General features: G+C 45.0%; 1 protein-coding gene across 8 annotated transcripts in view; it reads left to right on the forward strand.

Annotated features, from left to right (window-relative positions):
* Nucleotides 1-27088, forward strand: part of CLIP1 (CAP-Gly domain containing linker protein 1) — a 4646656-nt gene that overhangs the window by 1684636 nt on the left and 2934932 nt on the right. For all 8 annotated transcript variants that reach the window (XM_044068589.1, XM_044068590.1, XM_044068592.1 and 5 more), the window contains exon 7: nt 19174-19277. In XM_044068589.1, coding sequence (XP_043924524.1) covers nt 19174-19277 — 104 coding nt within the window. The remainder of the gene's footprint in view (nt 1-19173; nt 19278-27088) is intronic.

Consider the following 27088-nt stretch of genomic DNA (forward strand, 5'->3'; position numbering starts at 1 on the left):
TTCCTCAGATACTACAATGCTTGACTGAGATGCTGGACAAAGGACTATCCTTCTCATCCATTAAGATTCATGCTTCTGCCATCTCGGCTCATTACAACACAGATCCTCCTATTTTTTATCACCCTTTGCTAAGGCAGTACCTCAGAGGGGCTAAAAACATAAGACCGCCCCATGGAGCACCAACACCAACTTGGGACCTCAATTTCGTTTTGGAAAAGCTCACTTTGCCTCCTTTTGAACCAGCCAATTCAGCAGAGTTAAAATATATATCATGGAAAACTGCTCTACTTCTGGCAATAACCTCAGCACGAAGAGTTTCAGAACTGCAGACACTAATGGCAGTGGAGCCTTTTATCATTTTCCACCAAGACAGGGTTTCTTTAAGAACAAACCCTTACTTTATGCCTAAGGTGGTTTCCAGTGTGGCTCTTAACCAAGCTATTCACTTGCCAACATTTTATCCAAATCCCCAAAATAAAGGGAAGAGACTTCTACATTCCTTGGACATACACAGGCAATTGTGCTTCTACTTGGACAAAACAAAAGCTTTCAGAAAATATGAACAATTGTTTGTATCATATGCTGCAGGATCACAGGGAAAGGCAATTTCAAAGCAGACCATTTCAAAGTGGATAGGACACTGTATACGGCTCTGCTACACACAAAATGGGAAACCTGTACCTAGTAATATTAGACCACATTCCACCAGGGCAACTGCCACTTCTACTGCCTTCCTTAGAGGAGTACCTACCAAAGATATCTTGGAAGCTGCAACTTTGAGTTCAGTGCACACCTTTACCAAGCATTACCATTTGCCTCTTTATTCTAGATCCAGAGCTGGCTTTGCCACTGCAGTGCTGCAGGGCCTTTTAGCCACACCAAATCTTCTATAGAGCCAGCCACCCATACTCAGCTTTGGGATTCTACCCAAGTGTAATGACTGCAGCAGTGAAACACGATGAACATAGTACAGTTTTGTACCTACCATAAATGTAGATGTTCGAGTGTCTTCACTGCTACAGTCCAGGTTACCCACCAACCAGCCCCTCTTTCTTATCTGGGAATAACCCATACTACCTATATGGTGTATTTGCTGGTTAATATAGGTTTTATTTTTACCTTTTTTGTATGTTTTATTAGCAACATATATTGCCTACCATTTTTGGGGGCACCTGACATCTGGGGCAAGAAAAACTGAAGAAAATGGCGGCTGCTTCTTATATACCCCTGGCGCACTGACGTCAGGAAGAGGCGACAGCGACTGACGCCGGACCAAGACTTTGGAACTCAGGCCGACTGCGGGCCCGCCTGACGGCAGGATAACCCAAGTGTAATGACTGCAGCAGTGAAGACACTCGAACATCTACATTTATGGTAGGTACAAAACTGTACTTTCTCTGACAGGCCCTTCCAGAGCGATTGTCACTGTACCCAAACACCTGGCAAGAAATTTCTTGAGACAAATTGGTACAAACTATAATATCCAGAGGTTACTACATACCCGTTTCTACCTCCCCACCAAAAAATCGATCCTTACCGGATGTCCCACCCGGCCAAAAGGACCAGGCAACACAAGAGGTAATCTCATTGATAGAAAAAAAGAGTCATCCAAAACAAGGAAGCCAATCTGGTGGTCCCCTGCCATAAACAAACTGTACAGCAGAAGGAAGAAACTGTTGCAAAAAAGAGGAAAATCCCAGGATGCAAAAAACTCCCTTACCAGCATCAGTAAGAAGTTGATATCCCCTCATAAAATCCTCCAAAGCAAGTTATAAAAATAAAATTGCTAAAGATTCCAAAGACAACCACAAGGCATTCTATAGTTATGTCAAGAATCTAAATGGCAATGCTCTGATCTGCTCTGAGCTATAACAGAATGGCATTAAATATACTGATCCCAAGGATATTGCCAATATCCAGGCAGATTGATTTAGTGCCAACATCACCCCCCCTCTCATCCCCTAAAGGGCCTATCTCAGTACCAAAAGATTGCCAGATTCTGGTAATCACCGCCACACAGGTAGAAACCGCACTCTCCAAAGCTAAGAATACAGCATCCATGGGACCAGATGACATCCCGGGCTGTGTACTACATGAACTACTAAATGAACTGGCACCTCACCTAAGTGTCATGTTTAATCATAGCCTCATCTCAGGCTTCGTGCCCTCTGAGTGGCGCACAGCTACAGGTATCCCACTCCACAAAGGGGGATCCACCTTTGATCCTGGGAACTACCGTCCCATCAGTCTGATGAGCCTGATCTGCAAGGGCATGGAACACATTATCATGGAACTTATAGACAAAGACATTGGCAACCTTCAAACACTGGACCCCACCCAGTTTGGATTTGAGAAGGGCCAATCTTGTCTCCTGAACCTGATTGACTTCTTCGAATCAGTCTCCAGAGCTGTGGACGAGGGTAAGGAGATCCACACAGCCTATCTGGACCTCGCCAAGGCCTTTGACACCATCCCCCACTCTGGAATCATAGATAAACTTACTAAGCTGGCCGTAAATCCCTACATCACCTGATGGATTGCCAGCTGGCTTACTGACAGAACCCAGACTGTAAACGTAGCTGACTCCAAATCCAGCTCCAGACAGGTGACAAGTGGAGTACCTCAGGGGTCAGTCCTGGGGCCGCTCTTGTTTAGCATCTACTTCTCTGAAGTACAGGCCAACACTAAGGGGCTCTGGCTAACAAAGTTCGCAGATGACTGCAAACTGGGAGCCATTACTGAATCCCCAAATGATGTGGATATTCTACAAAAGGGCCTTACAGAAGCAGATTCTTGGTGCCAGAGCCATGGGCTCAAGCTTAATGCCAAGAAATGTATAGTTATCCCCTTTGGGAAAAAACGTGCCCATGAATTACCACATAGGTGGCAGTACACTAAACACCGAAAGTGTGATGAAAGACTTAGGGACACAGGTGGACAGTGGTTTCACCTTCAATAAGCACATCGTCGCAACAGTCAGGAAATCCTTCTGTGTGGTACACCTCATCACTAAGGGCTTTTCATCCAGAAAAAAGAAGGTGATTGTCCCACTGTACTCATCTCTCATTAGACCCATTATAGAGTACAACGCCCCGTTTGGTATGTACCTCACAAGACATCTGCAACAGCTGGAAAGGCCTCAGAAATACCTCACTAAAAGAAACACAGGCTTAAAGCAGATGCCCTATGCTGACTGTCTAAAAAAAACACCAGCTATATTCTGTGGCATATCGTCGGTTCATAGGTGATCTCTGCTTAACATACAAAGCCATGTCAAACCCTGAGCTGTTGGACATGCTCCGCTTAATGAAATCCCAATCCCTCAGAGCCACACTCTCCAGATCTAAACCTTGTCATCATAATGAACAAAACATGCTGGAGGGGTAGGTTCCTGACCCAGAGACTCCCCATACTCTGGAATAGACTGCCCATACATGTCGAGCAGAGTGCCTCCTTGGCCCTCTTCAAAAGTAACCTTGACAATTGGATGGGAGATGGGAAATTCACCTCGGGGATCATGTCAGTTGCCCTGCTAGACAGGGGTCCAGGGAAGTAAATATTGTGGGAAGAAACATCCAGAGAATTGTTATGGCTAGGCTTGTATAGGCCCTAGGACCGATAACCTATGAACCTATCCAAGAGGCCCCCGCTGACCAGTTAGGATCTGGGACTTACTCAAGATTCTTTTTAGTTCCAAAAAAGACAGGGGACTGGAGATTCATTCTAGATCTCGGCAAACTAAACAAATCAGTGAAGAAGTCAAAGGCCCGGATTGTAACTCTGCCGTCAATCTTCCCGTTTATCGGAAAAGACAATTGGATGTGCTCAATAGATCTCCAGGATGCGTACTACCATATAAAGATGGACAGGAGCTCCAGGAGACACTTGCGCTTTCATCTGGGAGCCAGTCATTGCCAGTTTCGAGCCCTACCCTTTGGTCTCACTACAGCCCCCAGTGTTTTCACCAAATGCATGGCAGTGGTCACGGCTCACTTGAGATGTCAGGGATTCCAGGTGTTTCCATATCTAGACGATTGGCTCCTCACTGCCACCACCAGGCATCTACTACTTCAAACGATGGATAAAACACTGTCACTTTGCACCAGACTAGGCATCACAGTAAGCTTAAAAAAATCTGCCTTGTCGCCTTCTCGACATATTGCCTTCTTAGGCACAGATCTGGATTCAAAAACCATGACAGCAAGACTTACCCTAGACGGAATTCAGTTCTTTCACTGGCAAATCAGGATTTTGATGGCAAAGAGGAAAGTTCAAGCCGGATTTGTGCTACAAGTTCTGGGTACCATGGCAGCAGCTATCCTCCTAGTCCCACTAGCACATCTACACATGATAGTTCTACAATGGTTGCTCTTTGCCCAGTGGTCAATACAAGGTCTTCCTCTGTCACACCAGATTATTATCACGGAGTCATGCAAAAAAAGGTCTTCTTTGGTGGCTGCAGACAGATCAATTGTATCAGGGCCGTCCCTTTGTTTTTCCTTAACCGAACGCAGTACTGACCACGGACGCTTCCCAGATCGGGGGGGGGGGCATTATCTGGGAATGACAGTCCAAGGACTATGGCAAGATCACGAAAGCCACTTGCACATAAATGTTCTGGAGATGAGAGCAGTGCTTTATGCGTTGCAGGTATTTCAAGACTCTCTTCCCATGGGAACGGTTACAATTCAGACAGACAACATGTTGGTAGTGTGGTATATAAACAAGCAGGGAGGATCCAAATCTTACCTACTATGTTAGGAGGCACAACGAGATTGGCAATGGGTTTTTTGATAGTAACGCACATCCCAGGAAAATCCAACGTGATAGCGGACAAGCTCAGCAGAGCGATTCTGATGCCTCACGGGTGGTCCCTGAAACCAGAGATTGCGGAAGTGATTTTCCAAAAATGGGGCCAGCCTTGTTGCGATCTATCCGCTACATCCATGAATACCAAATGCAACAACTGCTTTACTCTCATCCCCCCTCGGGGGAAATCACCAAGGGATGCACTGGTTCACGATTGGCCCCCGGGATTACTCTATGCCCTTCCCCCCTTTCCTCTAATCCCCAAAGTCATTCAGAAAGACAAACTTTTGAAAAGCACTGTGATCCTCATTGCTTCTTACTGGCCTCGTCAAGTTTGGTTCCCCTTTCTCTGGACCCATCTGCTGGAGGAACCTTGGATTCTGGATCCAATTCCAGACCTTGACCCATTCTTCGGGGGAGTTCCTTCCATCTGTCCAAACCCTTAATTTGACGGCGTGGCTGTGCAAATTCCACACATAACCAAGTGTTACCCCTTTTCCCCTGCAGTGAGTCATATTCTCATTTCTTCCCATAAACCATTCACTAGGAAATTATACTCCAGTAAGTGGAAAAGATTTTCATGTTAGGCTGCTAAACAGAACAGAGAGCCTTTTACAGCTTCCATATCTGCAATTTTAGACTTTCTTACTGAACTGAAGAAGGAGCTGCTGCAGCTACCATTAGGGTTCAACTGGCAGCCATTTCTAATTTCGATACTAGAGATATGAGAGTCCTGATTATGTCTCATAGGTTGTGTAAGGCCTTCCTCAAGGGTTATTTCTTACTCAGACCCCCAATCAGAGAACCCCCAGCCCCTTGGGATCTAAATCTCGTGCTAACTTCGCTAATTTTACCGCCCTTTGATCCTGCATCATCTTGTGATTTTAATTTTTTGTCAAGAACACTCTCTTTTTAGTAGCCATAACCTCTGCTAGAAGGGTATCGGAGTTAAAAGCTCTCTCTACTCGTCCTCTATATATCATTTTTCACAAGGATATGTCTCCTTGAGAACTAATCCCTCATTCCTTCCCAAAGTCTGTTCAGAGAATTTAAATCTCTCCATTGAATTGCCTGTCTTTTTTCCAAACTATAGTGACAAGGCAGAATATAAATTGCAGCAGCTGGATGTTCATAGACAATTACGCTTTTACCTGCACAGGACAAAAGATTTCAGGAAATACGACCAGCTTTTTGTGTCCTTTTCAGACAAAAAGAAAGGATTCCCAGTTTCCAAGGCAACCTTATCTAAGTGGCTTACTGATTGCATTTCTTTTTGCTACAATAAGCAGGGTAAGCATCTAACAGGAAAGGTAAGAGGATATTCCACAAGGGCAGTCTCAACATCCTCTGCCTTTCAAGCTAGACTTCCTATTGATTCTGTCTATGCAGCCGCAACTTGGGTGAGACTTCATGCCTTTTATCACTCATTACAAAGTTAGGGTTGAACCTTTTCAAATGGCCAAAGTGGGACATTTTCAGTACAAACATCAGATTTTACAGGCCGACACATACCCACGGTCAGTACAAAGGATAGAACTTATCTTTTTTGCCTAAATAAAAGCTTATTCTTGTAGCATTTTAGTTGCTTATTCTGTTTCTTATAACATTTAGGTATTTTAGATACAGAATAACTGTTTTATGCAACTATTACATAAAATATAGGAAATAATTTTGTCCTAAAATCTCAGGACATTTGCCATTTTTTAAATTTTTTGTCAGGACACAACTGCCCAAAGAGGGACTGTCCCTCACGAAGTGGGACAGGTGGTAACTCTGTACAAAGTAGATGTGGCCTCCCGAAACAGGTCCTCTTTTGGATCCACTGTATTGAAGAGTCTTTTTTCCTGAGCCACCCTAGGATAAAGGTGCTAGGGACGCTGTCCCAATCAGCAAGAATTATGACAAGATAGGACAACATAACATTAAGATGTTATGTACTCACTAAACATTCTATGTTTGTTGTCCAGCTCACCTATATTCTTGCCTCCCACCCTCCTTCCCCCATCCTGTATTCCTGGAGGAACTGGTGGATAACTATATACTATGCATATCGTTTTTTGATGGTTTGGAGCCTCTCTTCCTGTCCTTATAAAGTATTCTATGCATGCACATATTTATGTATATATATCTACAAATTTTCTGTGATTGCCTTTCGCTTGCAAACAAGATCTGGGGATTAGGCCCAGAGCATCATGGAATAGGGGTTATCCTCGAGCAAGTGGAAGCCCTCGAGCTGTCGTATTTGGCTGAGTCGGACCCAAGAATGGCTCCGAACCCCAACCAGCAAGAATATAGGCGAGATGGACAACAAACATAGAACGTTATGGTGAGTACATAACTTATTTTCTTCTTTTTCACCTGGGAGGATATCTTAGCTCTGCTTTGTTTGAACTAATTTGCCTTCTTAGTTGCATATGTACTTTGGGAGAGTTTTGATCTTTATGGGAATTGTCCTTCCTGATTCTTGCCATAATTTATTTTTCCTTTGCTGTATATACTGTTTAATTTAGGAGGCCGCCAGGGCAGTTTGTTTCGGGGCTTGTTCTGGGCTTGCATCTTGTAGGTACAGCAGCCTGTATGCAGCCATTGACATGGTTGTACAGAGATTCAGCGTAGGTTGGTTTGTTCTCAGGGTTTCAACGGGTATTGAATTGTAACAAACCATGACTTAATAACAGGTACATTCCCTTGGAATAGTTCTAAACTTTTACTGGTTTTAACGGGATTATAGAGTTGATTTTGATTTTGAAAGGGACAGCTTTATGATTGGACCATTCCAGTGAGGCTGAGAAATTGGGAGCGGATGTAGCTTTCTCCCATATCTACTGTTATATGCTCTTACACAACTGCACTTTTCTCTTTGGAAGCAAGAACACCCCTGCATCTGCCTTATAAGTGATATTGCTTTCAAATTAGATGCTGTCATCAGAGATCTAGGAACTTTCATGGTTATTGAATCGTTTGGACCATCATATATCAATTACCATCAGAAAGTCCTTCTACTTACTTTAAAGGTATATCCTCCAGGTCCAAGTAAGTTATTGTTCTTCTCTATTCCTCCCCAATCAGCCCCATAATAATGCCCCCTCTGGCATGTATTTATCCAAACATATTGCCCATCAGGCGGAACTGCAATGCTTCTTCAGCAAGAAAATCACAGGTATAAGCTTTCTAAGTTGCAGGGAACATCTAATACTCTGTCACTACTCTTATGATGTCTTTCTATATCACTGTTGCAGTATTCTTCACTTTAAGTGATCCACTGGTGAGGGTAGTCCAACGTCCAGCCAGTGTACCAAAGCCTTAGGTTGTTATAGGGACATCATACACTCACAGCATAGGATATAAAGGTGACATACGGATGTATGTACCTCAGAACAACTTTGGTGTTAGTCCGAATGCCATCTTCGATAGTCAGTCTGACTGCTCCTTCGTCTGCTGGTTAACAAACCATTTTCAGATAAGTGCCCTGTTGAGGTCTGTCTTCTCATCTTGCCTTTTTCTTTTTATTGTAAGTTTACATGTCATCCAGAAAGGAAAAATTATTGTGTGGTAGACAGACTCCCCGTAAGGATTGTCAAGAGCAGTGTGTGTTTTGCTTAGGTGCGACCATACGTTGTGCCCTCTTTGCCAGGCATTTGTTCCTAAAACTCTCTGTAATTCTCTCTCCTACTTATCCAGCTACCTGGAGAACAAATGTCTTAAGTTGTTGGTTCAGGGTACAATGGCGAAATTGTCCCAGCCTAAGGATCGACCATCTGCTAAGAAGCCCAAAAAGGTTTAGGTCAGATTCAACTGCTGTACTGCCTTCCCTGGACATCTCTCAAGGCTGGTGAAAGCCTAGAAGGATCAGCCAGTTATTCCATTGGAATCCTCTGCTGCGACCTCTTGGGAGGCCATTATGGATCCAGCATCTTGCGCATCTTCTAAGAGTCTGCAGACAGCTGTCTTGGGTGTTCAGGGGGAAACCACGGCTGATAATATCTGAGGAACCAATGGGTGTTCCACAGATTCTCGTCAGAGAGGAGATTCCCACTGTGTTGATTGTTAACAGGGGCTCGAATCTCCTAAGATGTTTAGGGATGACGTCCCTTTAAAGAACAAACAAAAGACAAACCCTATTTCCGAGGATCCTCAGTGTGAATGGTAGGATTTTACACAGGGGTTGTTTAATACTCTCATGACTTTGAAGCCCCCCTCAGGGAGTCTGTGTTCCTGGCCACCTTGGTCCTCTACTCCTCTTAAGAGGCCTAAGGACCTGGACTCTTCTGATGACTTGGACTCTGATGAAGGTTCTTTGGCCTGTTCTTCCCAGATTCCCTCTCCATTAGATTATGGTTCTGAGGAGGAGGACTCTATTAGTTCAGATTTCTCCATTGAGGATATTTCCTTTGGGGATACTGTCATTCACATGATGGAATTTTTTTAAGTAGCCAAGGTTTCTGATGTTGAAAAGAGGTATTATGAATTCCTCCAAATGGAGTCTCCTTAAGCCCTCTACTCTTCCTCCTGTTCTTACTGCTTTGTCGGACACATTTTCCGCAGCTTCTCAGGCTTCTTGTTCCCAGCCCCCTGCTCCTAAAAAAAAATGATAGGTTTTATAAGGTGCTTGATGATTTTAAATTTCTTTACAAGTGTTCTCTGATGACCCAACTGTTATTTCTGTTTCTTCTGATAAGCCTTCCAAGCTTTTGCCTTCTACTAAATTGCTTCCGTCTTACAAGGACAGTAGGGCCATGAAAAGATTGGGCAAAAAGGTGTGCACCTCTGCTACCCTGGCCTTTTGGACTGAGAATTACCAGACCCATATGACAGACTATATTTTAGCCCTTCTCTGTCAGGGTTTTCAAGTTATTTCAGCCCTTCTAGATTCTGAGAGGAAGGCTCATCCCTCTTTGTTGGGGTCCTCTTTTCAAGTGGCCTGCCATTCACTTAAATGTAGTTATGACCCAGTTGATGCCTCTTGTAGAGCTGCTGCCTTTGATTCTGTGTTAAGGTGTTATTCCTGGCTTCACCATCAGCCTTTGCCTGATGATATCAAGGCTAAATTAATGGATATTCCCCTTGGCAATAAAAAATCTTTGTGATTGTGCAGCTGCTGAGCTTTTTAAGTCTATTCAGGAGAAGGCTAATGCCTTGCAGAAATTGAAACACATTTTTCCCCTATTCCCAAATTTCAGAAGAATTATCCTTCCAAGCCTGCCTTTGTGGGCAATCTTGCTCTCAAATCAAGGGTAGAAAAGGTTCTAGAGGGGCTCTTCCTGCTAAATCTACTCACTCCTACAACTCAAAACCTTGTTTTCCTGCCAAGCCAGGTTCTGTTTGACTACTTTCTTCCCCTCGTCCTAAGTCAGATTCCCTTATCTCTTAGTCTTTTCCCTGTCTCTTAGGTTCATAGGTTCATACTAGGCTATCTCCCCTGGGGCAATTATAAGCCTAGCCCGATTCTGTATGGCTTACGCCACCCCTTGATTTGAGTATAATGTGCCCTTTTTAAGGTTTAGTTTACTGTGCCTCTGTCTAATAGTGACACGGGAGTAATCCCTGGGACAAACCTACGATCCCCCATCCACTTATCGAGATTCTTCTTGAAGAGATTCAGTGAGGTGCTCTGCCTCACATGAACTGGAATTCTATTCCAGAGCGAAGGGAGCCTCTGGGTTATGAACCTGTCCCTCCAGCAAGTTCTATTTATTTCTGTGCTGAGGTTCAAGTCCCTCGAGCATGTGGTTCTAAGGGATTTAGATTTACTGAGGTGGAGCATGTCTATTAATTCTGGATTTGACATAGCTTTGTATGTCAGGCATAGATCGCCTCGAAGTAGGCAGTATGCAACTGAGTAGAGCTGGAGTTTTTGTAACCGAGCAGCATATGGCATCTGTTTGAGACCCTTGATCCTCTTGGTGAGATACTTTTGGGGTCTTTCTAATTGCTGCAGGTGTCGGGTAAGGTACATCCCAAAAGGGGCATTGTATTCTATGATGGGCCTGATGAGGGATGAATAAAGGGGCACGATTACCTCTCTTGATCTAGATGTGAAACCCTTCGTGATGAGGTGGGCTATTAGAAGGTCTTTCTAACCACTTTGTCAATGTGGTTTTCAAAGGAGAGATTGCTATCAACTTGGGTCCCCAGGTCCCTAATAACTTTCTCTGTACTTAATGGGTTTCCGCCTATGTGGTAATTTGTGGGCACATTGTTTTTGCCAAAGGGTATGACTATACATTTTTTGGCATTTAGCTTTAAACCATGGCGCTGGCACCAGTTATCTGTCTCTGAGAGACCTTTTTGAAGGATGTTTGTGTCAGCTGGAGAGTTGATTATGGCGCCCAGTTTGCAGTCGTCTGCGAACTTGGTGAGCCATAGTCCTCCCACGTTTGCCTGTACCTCGGAAAAGTATATACCGAACAAGAGTGGTCCCAGGACAGAACCCTGTGGGACGCCACTTGTGACCGGTTTTGAGTCTGACATGGCTCCAGCAACTCTCACTCTGTGGGTTCTGTCTTTGAGCCAGTTTGCGACCCATCTTGTGACATAGGGGTTTATATTTAAGCTGGATAGCTTATCTATGATGCACCCGAATGGGGTATTGTGTCAAATGCGTTTGCAAGGTCCAGATAGGCTGTGTGGACTACCTTCCCTTCATCTATGGCTTTGGTGACTGTTTCAGAGAAGTCAACCAGGTTCAAAAGGCAGGATCTGCCCTTGACAAAGCCGAACTGGGTAGGCTCTAGTGTCTGTAGGTCCCCAATGTCTTAGTTTATGAGCTCCATGATGATCCTCTCCATAGCCTTGCAGACTAAGCTAGTCAGGCTTATGGGGCGATAGTTTCCAGGGTCCGTAGAGGCTCCACCTTTGTGGAGTGGGACCACTGTTGCTGTACGCCATTCTGTGGGCACATATCCTGTAGTGAGGCTGAGATTGTATAGCTGTTTTATTTGAGGGATTAGTTCCTCTTGTAGTTCATGTAGGACGCAACCTGGGATGCCATCTGGTCCCATGGAAGCAGTGTTTTTTGCTTTGGAGAGTGCAGCCTTCACCTGAGCATCTGAGATGTTTGGGAGGCAGCCCTCTGCCGGGATAGATACTTGCTCTTTTAGGGGGTGGAGAAGTTTGCACTGAACCTGTCTGCCAGGATATTGGCGATGTCTGTGGGTTCAGTGTATTTTTTGTCGTTTAGAATCAACTCAGAACAAGTCTGGGAGTTGCATCCCCCAGGTTTCTAACATAACTGAAAAAAGCCTTATGATTGTCTTTGGTGTCCTGTGCAATTTTTCTCTCAAAGCTGGCCTTGGAGGATTTTATGAGGGATCGTAATTTTTTGCTAGTACTGATCAGAGATGCCTTCCCTATTAGGGATTTTGCTCTATCATGTAGTAGCTTCCTCCTTCTGTTGTACAGTTTATTTATGGCATGGTTTTGTTTGGGATAGCATGATTCATGCATTCCTGGAGATGTCCGTAGAATGCATTTATATAGGATTCTGTAGTTTGGGCTGTAGTTTCCACTGGCCCTGGGGCCTTGAAGGATTCCACTTCGGTTTTGAGAAGTGAGAAGTTCGTTTTTGAGAAGTTTTTCACTGTGGTTTTCTGGGCTGGGGGTGGGGTCGTGATGTGGACATCCAGTGAAATTAATTTATGGTCTGATCTTACCAATGAGGGATATACTTCTGGTGTGGAGCATAGAGTCCCCATGTTGGTAATGATCAGGTCTAGTATGTTGTCCCCTCTTGTGGGAGTGGTGACTAGTTGTTCCATAGCATTTGAGTTTACAATTTCCAGGAATCTTTGGGCTAAGGTGCTGGGGCTTGAGTAGTGCTTCCAGTCAATGTTTGGGTAGTTGAAGTCGCCCACTATAATGGTGTTCGGAGAGATCTTCATGTTCTCCAATGTTTTCAGGAAAGCCGAATGGGATTCCTGACTTTAAGAGGGTGGTCTGTAGGATGCTATAAACTGAAAAGCAGTCTTGCCCACTGTTAGTTGCACATGGATGGTCTCCGATACTTTGTGCAATGCCACTAACCTGGAGGTGTGGATATCCTTGATAAATATGGAAACTCCCCCTCCTTTTGTGGTTCGGTCCGGGTTTTGGGGCCGAAAAGCATGATAATGAGGTATAGCCTGGTAGTGCTGGGGTGCTCTCTGGAGCCTTGAACCAGGTTTCTGTCACTGCACAGATATCGATGTTCTCCATACTGAGGAGAGCTTCGAGTGCGTGCATCTTGAGGTTAAGACTTCTGGCATTTAGCAGCATTACCCTTAGTTTCTTGTTCCTTGTGCTGTCTATGGGGGTGGGTTTGACTTTTGAGCCTTGCCTAAAAAGGCACTATGGGGGTGGCAAGAGCCTTTGCCAATATCCGAAAGCCCAGTGGTGACAGGTGCAAGCCGTCCCTAGCGAAACGTGACTTGTCGAGCATGTCATCCCAGGCTGACAGACACTGGATCCCCTTTGAATGACACCAAAATTTTAGCCAATTGTTAAAATCGATCATTTTGTCTTTGTACTGTGGCATCATTCTAGGTGAGGATAAGATGCTGCTCAAGGTCAGGGTCATACCAGCCTGGGCTACATGATCAGAGAGCTCCTCTATGTCTCTTTTCATGTAGTCCAGGGAGGTACATCTCAGGTCATTCACACCAGCATGTACAATGACTGAGTCATATTTGTATTTGCTTTGGAGTGACCTGAGTGCTTGCGTTATGTGTCGGATCCTAGCACCCGACAGGCAGCTCACTGTGACCTTCTCTTTATTCAGCCTGGTGAGCGGGACGTCAGTGTGTCTGACAATAGAGTCATGCACAAAAACGCGCAAAACCGTGCAAAAGAGGGTTTTAAGAGAGGAAGATGAGGAGTTTTGGAATTTACCCAAAATGGCCAATAAAAGTACAGTTTCAAGTCAGTAACCACTCCCACAGGGGCAGGCAGGCTGCTCAATGTTTTTTCACTGCCACTGATCAACAGAGAGACTTTCCTTTAGCCCAAGCAAAAAATGGCCTCACAGAAACTTACAAACAGTTCAAGAACAGCAAGCCTGTAACTGAACTTTTTTAAGTCCCAGAAAAGTGGGGAAAAAAGCAAGATTTTTTTTTGTTTTTTTTTTGTTTTTTCAGAGATAGCAGAGGTTAATAAGTATCAGCAAGTTATAACAGTGCAGTAAATGACCCCACACAAGAGTGCTAAGCCAAAGACAGGTAAAATGCAAGTTTTGAGAAAAAAACGATTTTAAAAATAAGTGCAAACAGGAAATTCAGTAAACAGCTCTAGGTTGTGCTCTAAATACAGTTACTAATGCAGAAATCAAATTTAACAAGCCAGAAAATGCTCAAAATAGGCGGCTATGCAGAAAAACTTAGCAAATAAACAGAGGAAAAACACTTAAAAGTCTCAAAAGTGGCTCCTTTCTTCTCTCGGTGTTTTCTCCTCTTGGTGGGTGCTTCACCAACAGCCAACAAGCCTGAAAAGATGCCAAAACCACGAGGCAACCAGGTTTTAAGAGAGGAAGATGAAGGAGTTTTGGAATTGACCCAGAATGGCCAATAAAACTACAGTTTCAAGTCAGTAACCACTCCCACAGGGGCAGGCAGGATGCTCAATGTTTTTCACTGCCACTGATCAACAGAGAGACTTTCCTTTAGCCCAAGCAAAAAATGGCCTCACAGAAACTTACAAACAGTTCAAGAACAGCAAGCCTGTAACTGAACTTTTTTTTTGGGATTCTTGTGGTCTATCCATCATTCATCAAGGGTATTTCATGATGTGGAAATCTCTTCCTCTTTTTCTGGACATTCCTCAGCCTTCCCAGGAACAGGTGCCTTTTTTTTTCTAGATGTCCTTCAGAGTCTTTTGTCTCAAGGCACTATCCAAACAGTTTCTGCTCCTCAAAGGGGCAAGAGGTTTTATTCCAGGATGTTTTTGTTCCCCAGGAAAGAAGGCACCTGAAGACCCATACTAGATCTTTCCTAGCTCAACACCTTTCTGAAGGTTCCTTTCTTTCGAGTGCTTTCTCTATAGACCCTGTTTCTTCCTCAGGCTTTCCTAGTTTCCTAAGGATGCCTGACTTCACATCCCTGTTTCAGGAAGTTTTTGTATTTGTGTTTCTTCCTTGCATTTTCACTTCTCTGGTTTGCCCTTTGGCCTCTATCCTGCCCCAAGGGTCTTCAAATGTCTCGCTGTTGTGATTGCCGTCTGCAGGATGAGGGGGATTCAAATCTTTCCTTACCTGGACATCCTTCTCATTCAGGCTTCCTCTCTGAGAACCCTACTTCAGCACCTTCACTATGCTATTTGTCTCTTGTAAAAGCTAAAGTTTACAGTAAATTTCCAAAAATCCTTCCTGACTTTCTCAGGGTCATGTTTTTCTTGGTTGCAGGCTCCAGACCATCCCTATGCCTATTTCCTGCCTCTCCCCAAGGCTCTGACTCTTAATTGCTTATATTCAATCCCTTCTCCCTCTGGTTTTAGTTTCAGCCAGGGAGTATCTGAGGGCCATGGGTTACATGGCATCCACTATTCCTATACTTCCTCTAGCCATACTTCATATGAGAAAGCTTCCGTGGTTCCTAAAGTCAGTCTGGCTTCAACATTTTCATCATTTGGGCTTTCTAGTTCCTCTTTTTCAATGCCTCAAGCTAGAGCTTCAGTGGTGGATTCATCAATTGTCTCAACCCAGGGGTTCCTTTTTAGCCTCCATTCCCCTCTCAGGAACTGTTTTCAGATGCCTTTGATGTGGGGTTGTGGGCTTCTTTTGGCCCTTTGAAGATTCAGGGGCTTTGGTCAGTTCTTCAGAGGGCAGACCATATCACTATCAAGGATTTGAAAGCACTCCTTGCTCTTCGGTCCTTCCATTCTCTTTCTTCCATGACCTCTCAAGATCTTTACAGACAATACAACAGTGATGTGGTACATCAACAAGCAAGGAGGTACACAGTCTTGCCTCCTATGCAGACTAGCACTTCAGGTTTGGTATCTGGCTGTCCAGTATCGGGTGATTCTTCAGGCTTTTTGTATTCCTTTAGAACAGACCCTCATGGCAGACTCTTTGAGCAAGTCCATAACACAGACTCACAGTGGATGCTTCACAGAGATATGTTTCTAGACATTGGCCACCAGTGAGGTACTTCTCAGGTAGATCTTTTTGCTTCCCTTTGAACAGACAACTTCCTCTCTCTTGCATCAGAGTCCCAAGTCCTCTAGCATGGAATGTGGGCACCCTCAGTTTCACTTGGAAGAGGATGTTTCTGTATGCCTTTCTTCCCCTTTCTCTCGTAGCGAGGACCGTGTTCAAGATAGAACAGGAATCTCCCAAAATCTTAATGGTGACTCCCTTTTGGCGCAGATAGCATTGATTCCCTCTCCTTCTGCACATAGCAAGGGCAGTCACCACAAGTTACCTCACAGGGTGGACTTGGTAACACTAGACAAGGGGTCTCTCATCCATCTTCACTTGTCCATTCTTCAGCTGATACTGTGGGTGATGGGGTTTTAGGCACCTTTTTTCTGAGGACTTGCTCCGGCTTCTGCAGGAGGCAAGGAAACCCACTACCAGGAAATCTTATTTGTCCAAGTGGAGGAAATTTTCTGTCTGCTGCCTTGCTTGTAACTAGGATCCATTTTTTGTGGAGGTTCCCCTGGTCCTTTCTTATTTGTGTGAATTGCTGCATGCTGGGCTGGCTTACTCTTCAGTTAAAGCTCAGCTTTCAGCTTTTTCTGTTTGTCTGCCTTTGACCCTTTCTTTGACCTCTAGATTTGAAGTCAAGCAATTTATTTAAGGCATCCTTCATATTATAGCTCCCAGGAAGCCTATTTCTCCTTCCTGGGATCTTAATTTTGTTCTTGAGAAATTGACTCCGGTTCCTTTTAAGCCTGCAACTTTGGTTTCCTTGCAACATTGTTCTTGGAAGACTGTCCTTCATTTGCCCCTTACTTCAGCTAGATAGGTGTCTGAGCTTCAGGCTGTAATGGCTGTTCCACTTTTTTGTTTTTTCACAGAGACAGCGTCTCTCTTCATACTAACCTTATGCCCAAGATGGTTAATGAATTGTCTTTTAATGTATTAATTTGCCCACATTTTTCCCTTCTCCGCAGTCTGCAGTGAGAAGGTTATTCACACCTTGGATTTACATAGATAGCTCGGATGTCATTTGGAAAAGACTAGGGCCATTTGCAAGCGTGAGCAACATTTTTGTTTCTTTTCATCCTAGATCTGTTGGTTTGGCTGTTTCCTGTTGGATTTCTAAGACCATTTCCTTTTGTTTTTCATTTCATGGAAAAAGCCTTTCTTCCTCTGTAAAGGCTCATTCTGCCAAGGCTATGGCTTCCTCTGATGCTTTTTTCAAAGACTTGGATACCATTTCCGTCACGGAGGCTGCTACTTGCTCCTCCCTTCATAGTTTTGCTAAGGATTACAAATTGGATGTTGTTTCCAGAGCAAGAGCTGGCTGTGCCAGGGCTATAACACATGATTTTCTGGAGGGTTCTCCTAGGCCTTCCTCCACCCAACTTTCCTCTTGAGATTTTGTACTTTTTCTTTAGTGAAGAATACTGCAACAGTGATATAGAAGAGAATTGCAGTATCACCACCCCCCCCCCCAATTTTCTTCTCCCTTTTTTCTTTCTGGATGTACATATTCCTCATTTTTTTCCTGGGACTGTTGTTCCTCCTGGGACTCTTCAGTTCTGAGGTATATATGTCACTTTTAAGCCCCACGGCTTGAGCAAGGAACATGTGTGATGTACAATATCCTTATAACACCCTAAGGCTTTGGTATACTGGCTGCACATTGGGCAACCCCTTGGCGGGGGATCCCTTTGGTGAAGAATACTACAACAGTGAAGAGAGGGACATCTACTGTTATGGTAAGATCTTACACAAATGTAATTTCTGCAGACTTCTACATGGTGACGTCTGCTTAGCTTACAAGGCTGCAAGGAACATGCTTAACGTGTACATGTTTGCAAAACAGGAAGCACTACCAGAACCTACATCAGGAAACTTGTTGGCAGATTGATACCTCTCCCAAAGGGTCCCATACCTATGGAGTAAGAACTCTATTCATATCAAAGTAGCTTCCTAGCTGTCTTTTAATCCAGCCATGGTGAATGGATGGGGTTTTGTAAATTCAACCCAGTTTAGTTCCTCAGATCTTTATGGAAGTCATGGGAATTGCGTTGTATGGTCTGTTAATGGTCTATACGATGTTTAGGCTTGAATACAGTAGTGAACTTATGAAAACTTCCTATAGAATTAATCATATGATTTCCTTTGTGTAACTTTATCTCTGGAAGTGCCTATGGAGAGTAACCTTTCCAGTTGCAGATCTCCTCCCCTTTCTGTTCCTGTCTTAAGTGACAGGAAGAGATGCAGTAAACAGCAGCCTTGTTTATATATAAGCAACTGATGTTACTACTTACTCCTCATAATAAAAGGTGATGAATCGTCTAGCTGTGAATGTTATGAAGTGTCAAAGCAGGAAAAGAGCTGGCCTACTGTGTCATCTGACTTCCAGGTTCATGTTAGTATCAAGGGTTTTTAGTTGGGGTAATTATTTCATTAGTCCTTTAATTGTGCTAACAAACTAAATCTATCCATCCACCCACTCACAACCCCCTTTTCTCATTTTTGGACTTGGGGTCGGGGTGTCACTCAGCAGTGACAATTGTGTAGAGACAAAGTTTATACCGATGGGCGGCTGGCTAAGAAACTATATAACCCTAAACTAATTTGTGAGTGATGTAGTCATTTAACTGTACTTTTTATAAGTTTAAAATAAATTCAAAAATCCAAAAACTTAACTTAGCAGCTGATACATTGGCTCTAGAAATAAGGTAAAAAGTGCCGAAATGACGACTCCAACAAAAACAATTGCAAATGGCACTAAGAGGAAGATCAATACTATAACGTCAAAACCGGGCAACTTTAAAATACCTTTATTCAGACAAGTGTCATAAAATCATAAACACTTTGTGACATATTTCTGAATAAAGGTATTTTAAAGTTGCCCAGTTTTGAAGTTAAAGTATTCCTCTTCCTCTTAGTGCCATTTGCAAATGATGCATTGGTGCATCTTTTGGTGCTGAGATCTAGTACTGCTGTAGTGTTTTTGAATAGGAGTTTGTAGCTCGGCGCCTTGTTCCGAGAGTTGTATTATCCCATTTCCTAAAATGATTCAGAGCTGTTAAGTGAAAAACATTTTAAAAGTGAAAATTCCTAATACAGTCTAGTTTTCATATTTAAAAGTACAGTAATTGTGTGCTTCTGCCTTACGAAATTCTACATCAGACTTGAAATGTAGATGTCTCTTACAGAATTTACATGTAAGCATCTGTCATGTTTGTGTAAATGACGTTTAATAATTTTATTTTTAGTATGTAATGGAAACAGAAGCAAAAATGGACCAGTTGAGGAGACTGGTAGAAGCAGCTGACAGAGAGAAGGTGGAACTTCTAAACCAGCTTGAGGAAGAGAAAAGGTAAATAGATGCGCCTGTCCAGAGTAAATAATTACCATTCTGTGATTTTATTTTTTTTTCACAGTCCTAATTCATTTTCAAGATATTTTTTCTTCTGGTTTAACGATTGAGGCTGAATTTGTTTTTTTTTTTATTCAGAAGAATAAATATGCAGTGGGAGACAGAAGATTTCCAGCTGCTTAATACTTTTATCTGTTAACATTGATACTGTCTCTGTTATCTTGCAGCACTGGTCACCCTGTTTGCTGTTTGATTCTTTGCACAGTTCTGCTAATGTTATGTCTGTAAACAGTCGAGTATGTCATTTTATATAGTGTTTTCATAGGATCATAGGAAGTTACTAGGCTAATGGCCCTAGGGCCTTTACAAGCCTAGCCAAGTTTTACCCTTATTCCCACGATCAGCACCTATTGCCCCTCCCTAAGAGGGACACAGGTGGAACCCCAAGATTAATTTATAGTTACCCATCCAATCTTCCAGATTGCATTTAAAAAGGCCCAATGAGGTGTTCTGTTTGACATGAAGTGAGAGTCCGTTGCAAAGGTGTGGTAACCTCTGGGAGACAAAGCTATCCCTCCAGCAGGTTCTGTTAATGTCGCATGCCAGGTTAAGATCTTTAGAGCGAGTAACCATTGCGCCATTTGACTTGCAGATATGCAGCATTTGCAATAAAGCAGGGTCAGAGATTACCTCTGAGTAGTCTCTATGAAACAATAAAGTGACTGATTTCATACGTTGCACATAGGACAGATACTGAAGACCTTGAATTTTCCTTGTGAGGAACCTCTGTGGTCTGTCCAGTTGCTACTGTTGCTTGGAAAGGTACATACCAAAAGGGGCGTTGTACTCAATTATTGGCACGGAGAAGGAAGTGTACAGGGAGGTTATAACTTCTTTTTTTCTGGAGGCAATGCCCGTACTTATGAGAGGAGTGATAAAGAATGCCCTTCTTACCACTAAGGAGACATGGTGATCAAAGGTAAGGTTGCTGTCAACTTGTGTGCCAAGGTCTCTCACCATTGAGTGCATACTTAGGTTGTTGCTTTTGATGTGTTAGCAGAAACATTGCACTTACCTTAAGGGATGATGATATATTTTTTTGCAGTGAGTTTAAGGCCATGACTTTGGCACCAAGCATTTGTTTAAGACCCTCTTCTGCGATGTTGAAATCATTTGGAGATTCTATGACCACTCCCAGTTTGCAGTCATCAGCAAACTTGGTCAGCCACAGACCTTTAGATGTTCTTCGTGTTTCACTGTTGGAGTCATCAAATTTGGGTTATCCCTGCCAGGGTAGCCCTCGGCCGGCCCAAATACCAGAGGCTTAGTGTTTCTGTGTCAGTTGCTGTCGCTTCAGGACTGACGTCAGGTCATCAGTAGTATAAAGTAAGGCAACCGACGCCATTACATCAGTCTTTCTTGCCGCGGAACCCGAAGCAGAAGCAGTTCGCATGAATGCTGGTCGGGCGCTACCTGAGTTTCGTCTTCCGAATTGAAGCTGAAGTCTTGTAAAGCGAAGTACCCCATTGAGGATCCTTTTTTCTTGCACTAACCAATGTCAGAAAAAGTTAACAATTGTCTCGCCTGTGGAAAGCAAATACCACACCAAGACTTTCATTCTTACTGCGTCACTTGTTTAGGCCCAGACCACGACGTCCCCAGCTATCGCTTTTGTGCTTTGTTCAATGCCAGAACTATACGTCATCGGGCCCTTATTGTAACTAGATATTTTCTCTTACAGTCCTCGAATTCCGATATAGCTTTGGTAAGCCATCCGACAGCAGATCTTCCGAAAAAACATAAGGATAAAGACAGAGAGAGACCGCACAGGTCCAAGACTACCGTCGATGCTTCTGTTAAGCTGGTCGTCAGTTCTCCGGTCCTCAGTGAAGCACTTTCAGAGCCCCTGATGCCCGGTTATGTGGATTCGCAGGCTGCTATAGATACTCTTTCGGAGCAGCAGTGAATACACTCGAACATCTACATTTATGCTGCAAACCTCTTCTTTAACTAAGGATCCTGCAGTTGTCTCTCCCTTGGATGGGTCCAGAGCCCCTGAGCAGGCACCGGTTTCCAAGGAAGTACTTTGCACTACCGATTCTCAACACAAACTGATGACTTCTTTTGTGACGTGTACCATTCTTTCGAGAACGACCGAGATGTTAAGTTGTCAATCTCGCCTTCATTCTTGCTGTATGGGGTTAGACTCGGCACTTGCTAAGCTCGAGAATCACTTTTACCAGCTCGAGGCAGCCCTATATCCCATGATGCAAGGCGGTAATTACCCAGATCTCGTTTGCCGCTTCGCTCATGAGGTCACCTTTTTACCAGCTCCTGGTAAGTGAATTTTCATTACTCTTTTCAGAGATTTAACTACCCCAGCTTTTAAAAATTTTTTATTCCCTTTTATAGTCAATAGTCCTCGATTCACTTAGACCCTATTCCCTTCAGTTTTTCTCGACCCCTTTATAATTTTCTGTTAGTCAGGCCTTAGGCCTTCCCCTCCTAAACAATTCCTGTCAGGATTTTTTGTTAGGTGTGTCTGTGTTTTTGTTTAATTAGTGTATTTAAGGACTGAGTGTGTGTGTGATTGTGTTTAAACTCAATCATGTCAAAAGACACTAGGGTCTCAGGTTTTAAGAAGTGTGACTTGTGCTGTCAGAAGATGTCTCTGACAGACGGTCACGCTTCTTGTATTTATTGCCTGGGACCCCTACACCTGCAGGACTCCTGTGCTATTTGTCATTCTTTCAGCCAGAGAGTCCTGCAGGAGCGTAGAAATAAGTTGATCCTCAGGGGTCTCCTTAAGCCTGAGAGCTCCCCGGCTAAGGTCGGTTCCAGGAAGCCCTCTAAGCCACCCAAGACCCAGACTTCGGTGTCCAAGTCTGTGGCCTTGGTTCCGACTCCTCCAGAGTCGATATCGGCACCGTCTGGAGCCGATCCTTCCTCCTTGGAAGTTTATGTATCGGCGCCGATCGGAACCGATACCCTGGCTTCGGCATCCATGTCGTTTCCGGCTGGAGCCGATACCCTAGCTCCGAAGCATGTTTCTGCTCCGGCTGGAGCCAAAACCTCTCTACCTCAGCTTGGAGCCGACAAGCTGTCGGCTCCAACTGGGACCGAAGGTTCGTCGGCTCCGATGGCTCCGTTGAGAAAGAGGTCTAGATCTCCTTCACTGGAGTCTATCCACTCGGCTCCGGTCTCCCCCTTACTTTCAGAACTGAGCCATCGGAGCCGATCGTCAAGGTCTTCTAGACTTTCAGACCACGACTTGGAGAGAGTGGCGAGTAGACTACTAAAATCACAGGCATTGGCCCAGATGCTCCATAGCCCGTCTCAGCAGATGATCGCTATTCCACACCCTCCTGAGATTCCTCCTTCGACTCTCCTTCAGAGCTCGGAGCTGGAGATTATTGGTACCGTGACTGTTGCGGCTTCGGAGCCGATTCCACACCTTTTGGCTCCATCGTCTTCGACTCCTATCTTCTCCTCGAGACCTTCCTTGGAGGGATCCGGTCGTCTGGTTTCCCTGGTCGGTTCCGAGGGGGCGAGTGGCATCGGACCCTTGTCCGACCCCACTCTCCCTCTCGGGGCTTCGGCCTTGGTGAGCTCGGCGCCATCTGCTTCAGAGCCTTCCCTTTCGGTGGGGCAGGGAGTCCTTGTTTTTTCGGAGCGGGGTCTCTCGGCCCTCCCTGGGAGGGGAGCCTTCGAGGTGATGAGGAGTGTACTAGCCCCCGAGCTTAGTCAACAGTCGGTTCCTTTAGCTCCTCCCTCTACAGTGCCTGTAGATGTCTCTTCCCACTCTCTTGCTCCCGGACCCACAGATCCATCGCCCCAGGTTTCCCCACTGGGAAGAACTTCCTCTTCCGAGGTTTCTCCTGATCCTTCAGGAGAGCCCCCGCGTAAGAGGACCTGCAAGAGGAAGCACTTAGACTCCCCTGAGTCTACGACATCAGATACCGACTTAGATGAGTCGGAGGGGTCCCCAAGATCCCCCTCTGAGGATGTCTCCTTTCAGACATCCTAGAACTCCTAAAACAGAGGGGAAACTGGCCTCCATTAATCCCTCAAGGATGAGTCGGTATACCTGGAGGCTTTTGGATCTCGACCCTCCACCTCCTGGGTGTCTCCGCCTTTCGACCCCCTCATGGACGTGATAGCTCGAAAGGCGTGGGCATCTGATTCTGTGGAACCAGTCCCCAGGAGGCCTTCTAAATTTATCACGGCCCCCACTGAGAAACAGTTTCTTACGAAAGGTGTTCCAGTTGATGCCATGGTGGTGGCAGCCGCCACCAAAAAGGAACTTGCAGATCCTTCCGTATCAGTCCATCCTCCTAACAAGGAGTCTAGGACCATGGACAGGTATGGTAAGCGGATGTTTTCCTCAGCGACCTTTGCTATGCGTTCACTGAATTATTTATGTCACTTCACCCGACTTCAAAGAGACATCCTCAAAGAATTGGGTGAGGGTAGTACAGGATCCGTCAGCTGCTGGGGCTCAGGAGAAGATTGCCTCTCAGCTTGGAATCCTAAATTCCATTACGAACTCCTCCATGCGGCTCATTTCTTATGCAGCCGATGGGGCGAGTAGAGACTTTTCCTTTGGGGAAACCCTTCATACCTTAAGGGAGCATTTCCAATGGGAATGACAGGACTACCCTCAGTCTAAAAAGAGACTCAGGGAATTCTTAGATCTTCCACAGCACTGACCCCTGGCCATTCCCCCCGTCCTGGATGTTGTGGACGATGTTTTCCTGGAATCCAGTTTGACTCCTGACACCCTACCTTCTGCACCTAGAAAACCTGACAGGTATTAGAGTCCCTGACTCACACAAATTTCTTTTTAAAAATCCTGCTGCTGACCCCGAGGTAATTTCTCAGGGGCCTAAAGGTATTAAAGCAACCTCTGCTAAGAATCTCACCCCCTCAGGTAGGGATTCCCGAGCCAGTTCTATATGCTAAAATTTTAGCAAAATACCATGGAACTTCTTAAAGTGTCTTCCTTTCCTGCTTGTGCAGAATCTAAAGAGTTACAAGAGTTAATTCATTCTGCAAGTCAAGTAACTAAGCATACCTTACACTGTGGTTTTGATGCCCTAGAAGCTTCTTGCAGGGCAGCAGTCACCGGTTCTGTCCTTAGAAGGCATGCATGGCTTAAGGAACAGCCCTTGCCAGACCATGTTAAATCTAAATTGTTGGATGCACCCTTGCACAAAGACAACTTATTTGGCACTAAGGCAGAGGAGGTCTTAAAAAAGATGGAAGAAAAAGCTAAATCTATGCAGGCAGTTAAGGATTTCTTACAGGTCTAGCCACCCAGGTTTAGTAGGCATTGCCCCTCCAAGCACTGGTCCTTTCCTGCTCCCACGAGGTCAGTTCAGCCCAGACCCTGTGGAAGCAGACCCCCTCCCCCAGACAGCAGCCACAGGGAATGCAGAGATCAAAACAGTGCAATTCCTCCACTTCAAAAACAGGGAGTTCTAAGCCACCCCCTCATAGTAAGAATTCACAATGACTCTCCTCTGCCACCCCCTCCCTCTGCCCGCCTTCACTTACCCCTAGGAGGAAAACTCTCCTTTCACGCAAGCACCTGGGCCACCATTACCAGCGACTGCTGGCTCCTCAACATAGTATCCCTGTGATACAGATTTTCTTTCCACACTCTTCCAGCCCCAAAAGGTTGTCCATTTTAATCAGGAGAGCCCCTGCTCACCCTCCAGAACTGCTACCCATGCTCTCCAAGGATGCTTGGCTAGCCACCCTAGACCTAAAAGAGGCCTATCTCCACATTCCTATCAGGGAATCATACAGGAAATACCTACGTTTCAGGGCATGATCTCTGCACTTCCCTTTGGCTTATCTACTGCTCCCAGAGTTTTCACAAAATATCTGGCACCGGCCATTGCCTTTTTCAGACAAAGGAATATCCAAATTTACCCATATTTAGACGACTGCCTAATGCAGGCAGATAGTCAGGAAAAGCCGCGCAAGCACCTGGCCTTTGTAAAGTCCCTACTGACCTCCCTAGGGTACACTTGTGAACGAAAAGAAATCCAAACTAGTACCCACCCAAAGGATTATATTCCTGGGAGCAAGCCTGGACCCAACATCCAAGATGGCATTCCTTACACCAGAAGAGCAAATTTACCTGACAGCCTACTTCTGTCAACTAGCCACCAGACCCCAATTCTTTGCAAGGAAAATCCTGCAAGCTCTGGGGTTCATGGCATCTTGCATTCTACTCATTCCATATGCCAGACTGCGTATGAGGAAACTTCAATGGTACCTAGAAAGCCTTTGGTGTCAACATTCTCAAGACCTGGAAACTCTTATACCCATGATACCTTGCCTCAGGAAAGATTTTCTTTGGCGGAAACCAGCATGCTCCCACAACAAGGGACTACCTTTCTCACCACCCCCCGCCACCCAGACCCTCACCACAGACGTATTAGACTATGCCTGGGGTGCACACCTGGACGGCAGATGCATACAGGGCCAATGGAGCCCACAGCAAATTCGTCTGCACAGCAACCAAAAAGATGTTAGCTGTCCAACATGCATTGACAGCTTTCAGGCCCCTTCTCACCCCAGGGGCTCTCCTGATTAAAACAGACGACACCACTGTGATGTGGTATATCAACAAGCATGGAGGGCCTCACTCCTACCCTCTGTGCAGGCTGACCATGACCCTTTGGCACACAGTCTCTGCCATGCAACTACAACTGTTAGCACAATTCCTGCCAGGTTCTCTAAACTCTTTGGCAGATCACTTAAGCAGACATCTTCTGGACCCACACGAGTGGCAGCTAGACAAAAGAACCTTCACCCTAATAACTCAGAAATGGGCCACCTCGAAGGTTGACCTCTTCGCCTCCCACACCAACCATCAGCTCAACAAATTCTGCACCAGGGAGCATCACTGCTTGCTTGGAAAGTGGATGCCCTGTCCTTCTCATGGGTCAATCGATCGGTCTATGCCTTTCCTTCACTACCTCTCATTACCAGGGTACTGCTCAAAATAAAGGAGGAAAAACCAAAGACGATTCTTATTGCTCCAGACTGGCCTCGCCAGCACTGGTACCCACTGCTGTGCAGCCTGTCCCCACTGCCACCATGGCATCTCACTCAGACCCCAACCCTCCTAACCCACAGGGAAGGAGAATTCATGCATCCCCCATTGCAGACCCTCAACTTGGCAGCTTGGCTTATTCCCTAACCACTGATCAATCTGCCAACCTCAGTAAACAGGTTCTAGAATGTTATACGTGAGGCCAGACGCCCTAGCACTAGAAAGTCTTATGCTGACAAATTGAAAAGGTTCTGCACCTGGATTCAGGCTAAGGGAGCCGATACGGCACAGCCCTCTGTCCCTCTCATCCTGGATTACCTAGCTGACCTGTTACACAGTGGTCTCTCTTTTTCTTCAGTTAAAATTCATGCCGCTGCTATCTCTGCTCATTTTCCCCACTGAGCAGCCCCTTTTCTCACACCTTCTGATCAAACAATTCCTAAGAGGGGCTAGCAACTTGAAGCCTCCCAGAAAGAGCACCTACCCCAGCTTGGGACCTTAACTTTGTGTTGGAAAAGCTCACCCTGCCCCACTTCGAACCAGCATCTTCAGCAGAGTTAAAATTTCTCTCCTGGAAGACAGCTTTTCTTCTGGCTATTACTTCAGCCAGAAGGGTCTCCGAGCTACAAGCACTCATGGCTGTGGAGCCCTTCATCATCTTCCATGCTGACAGGGTTTCCCTCAGGACTAACCCATCCCTCATGCCCAAAGTGGTGTCCAGTGTGGCTCTCAACCAATCCAT

Source organism: Protopterus annectens, chromosome 4.part0 (assembly GCF_019279795.1).
Source record: "Protopterus annectens isolate FY-2018-M chromosome 4.part0, PAN1.0, whole genome shotgun sequence".
NCBI classification, from domain to species: domain Eukaryota; kingdom Metazoa; phylum Chordata; order Ceratodontiformes; family Protopteridae; genus Protopterus; species Protopterus annectens.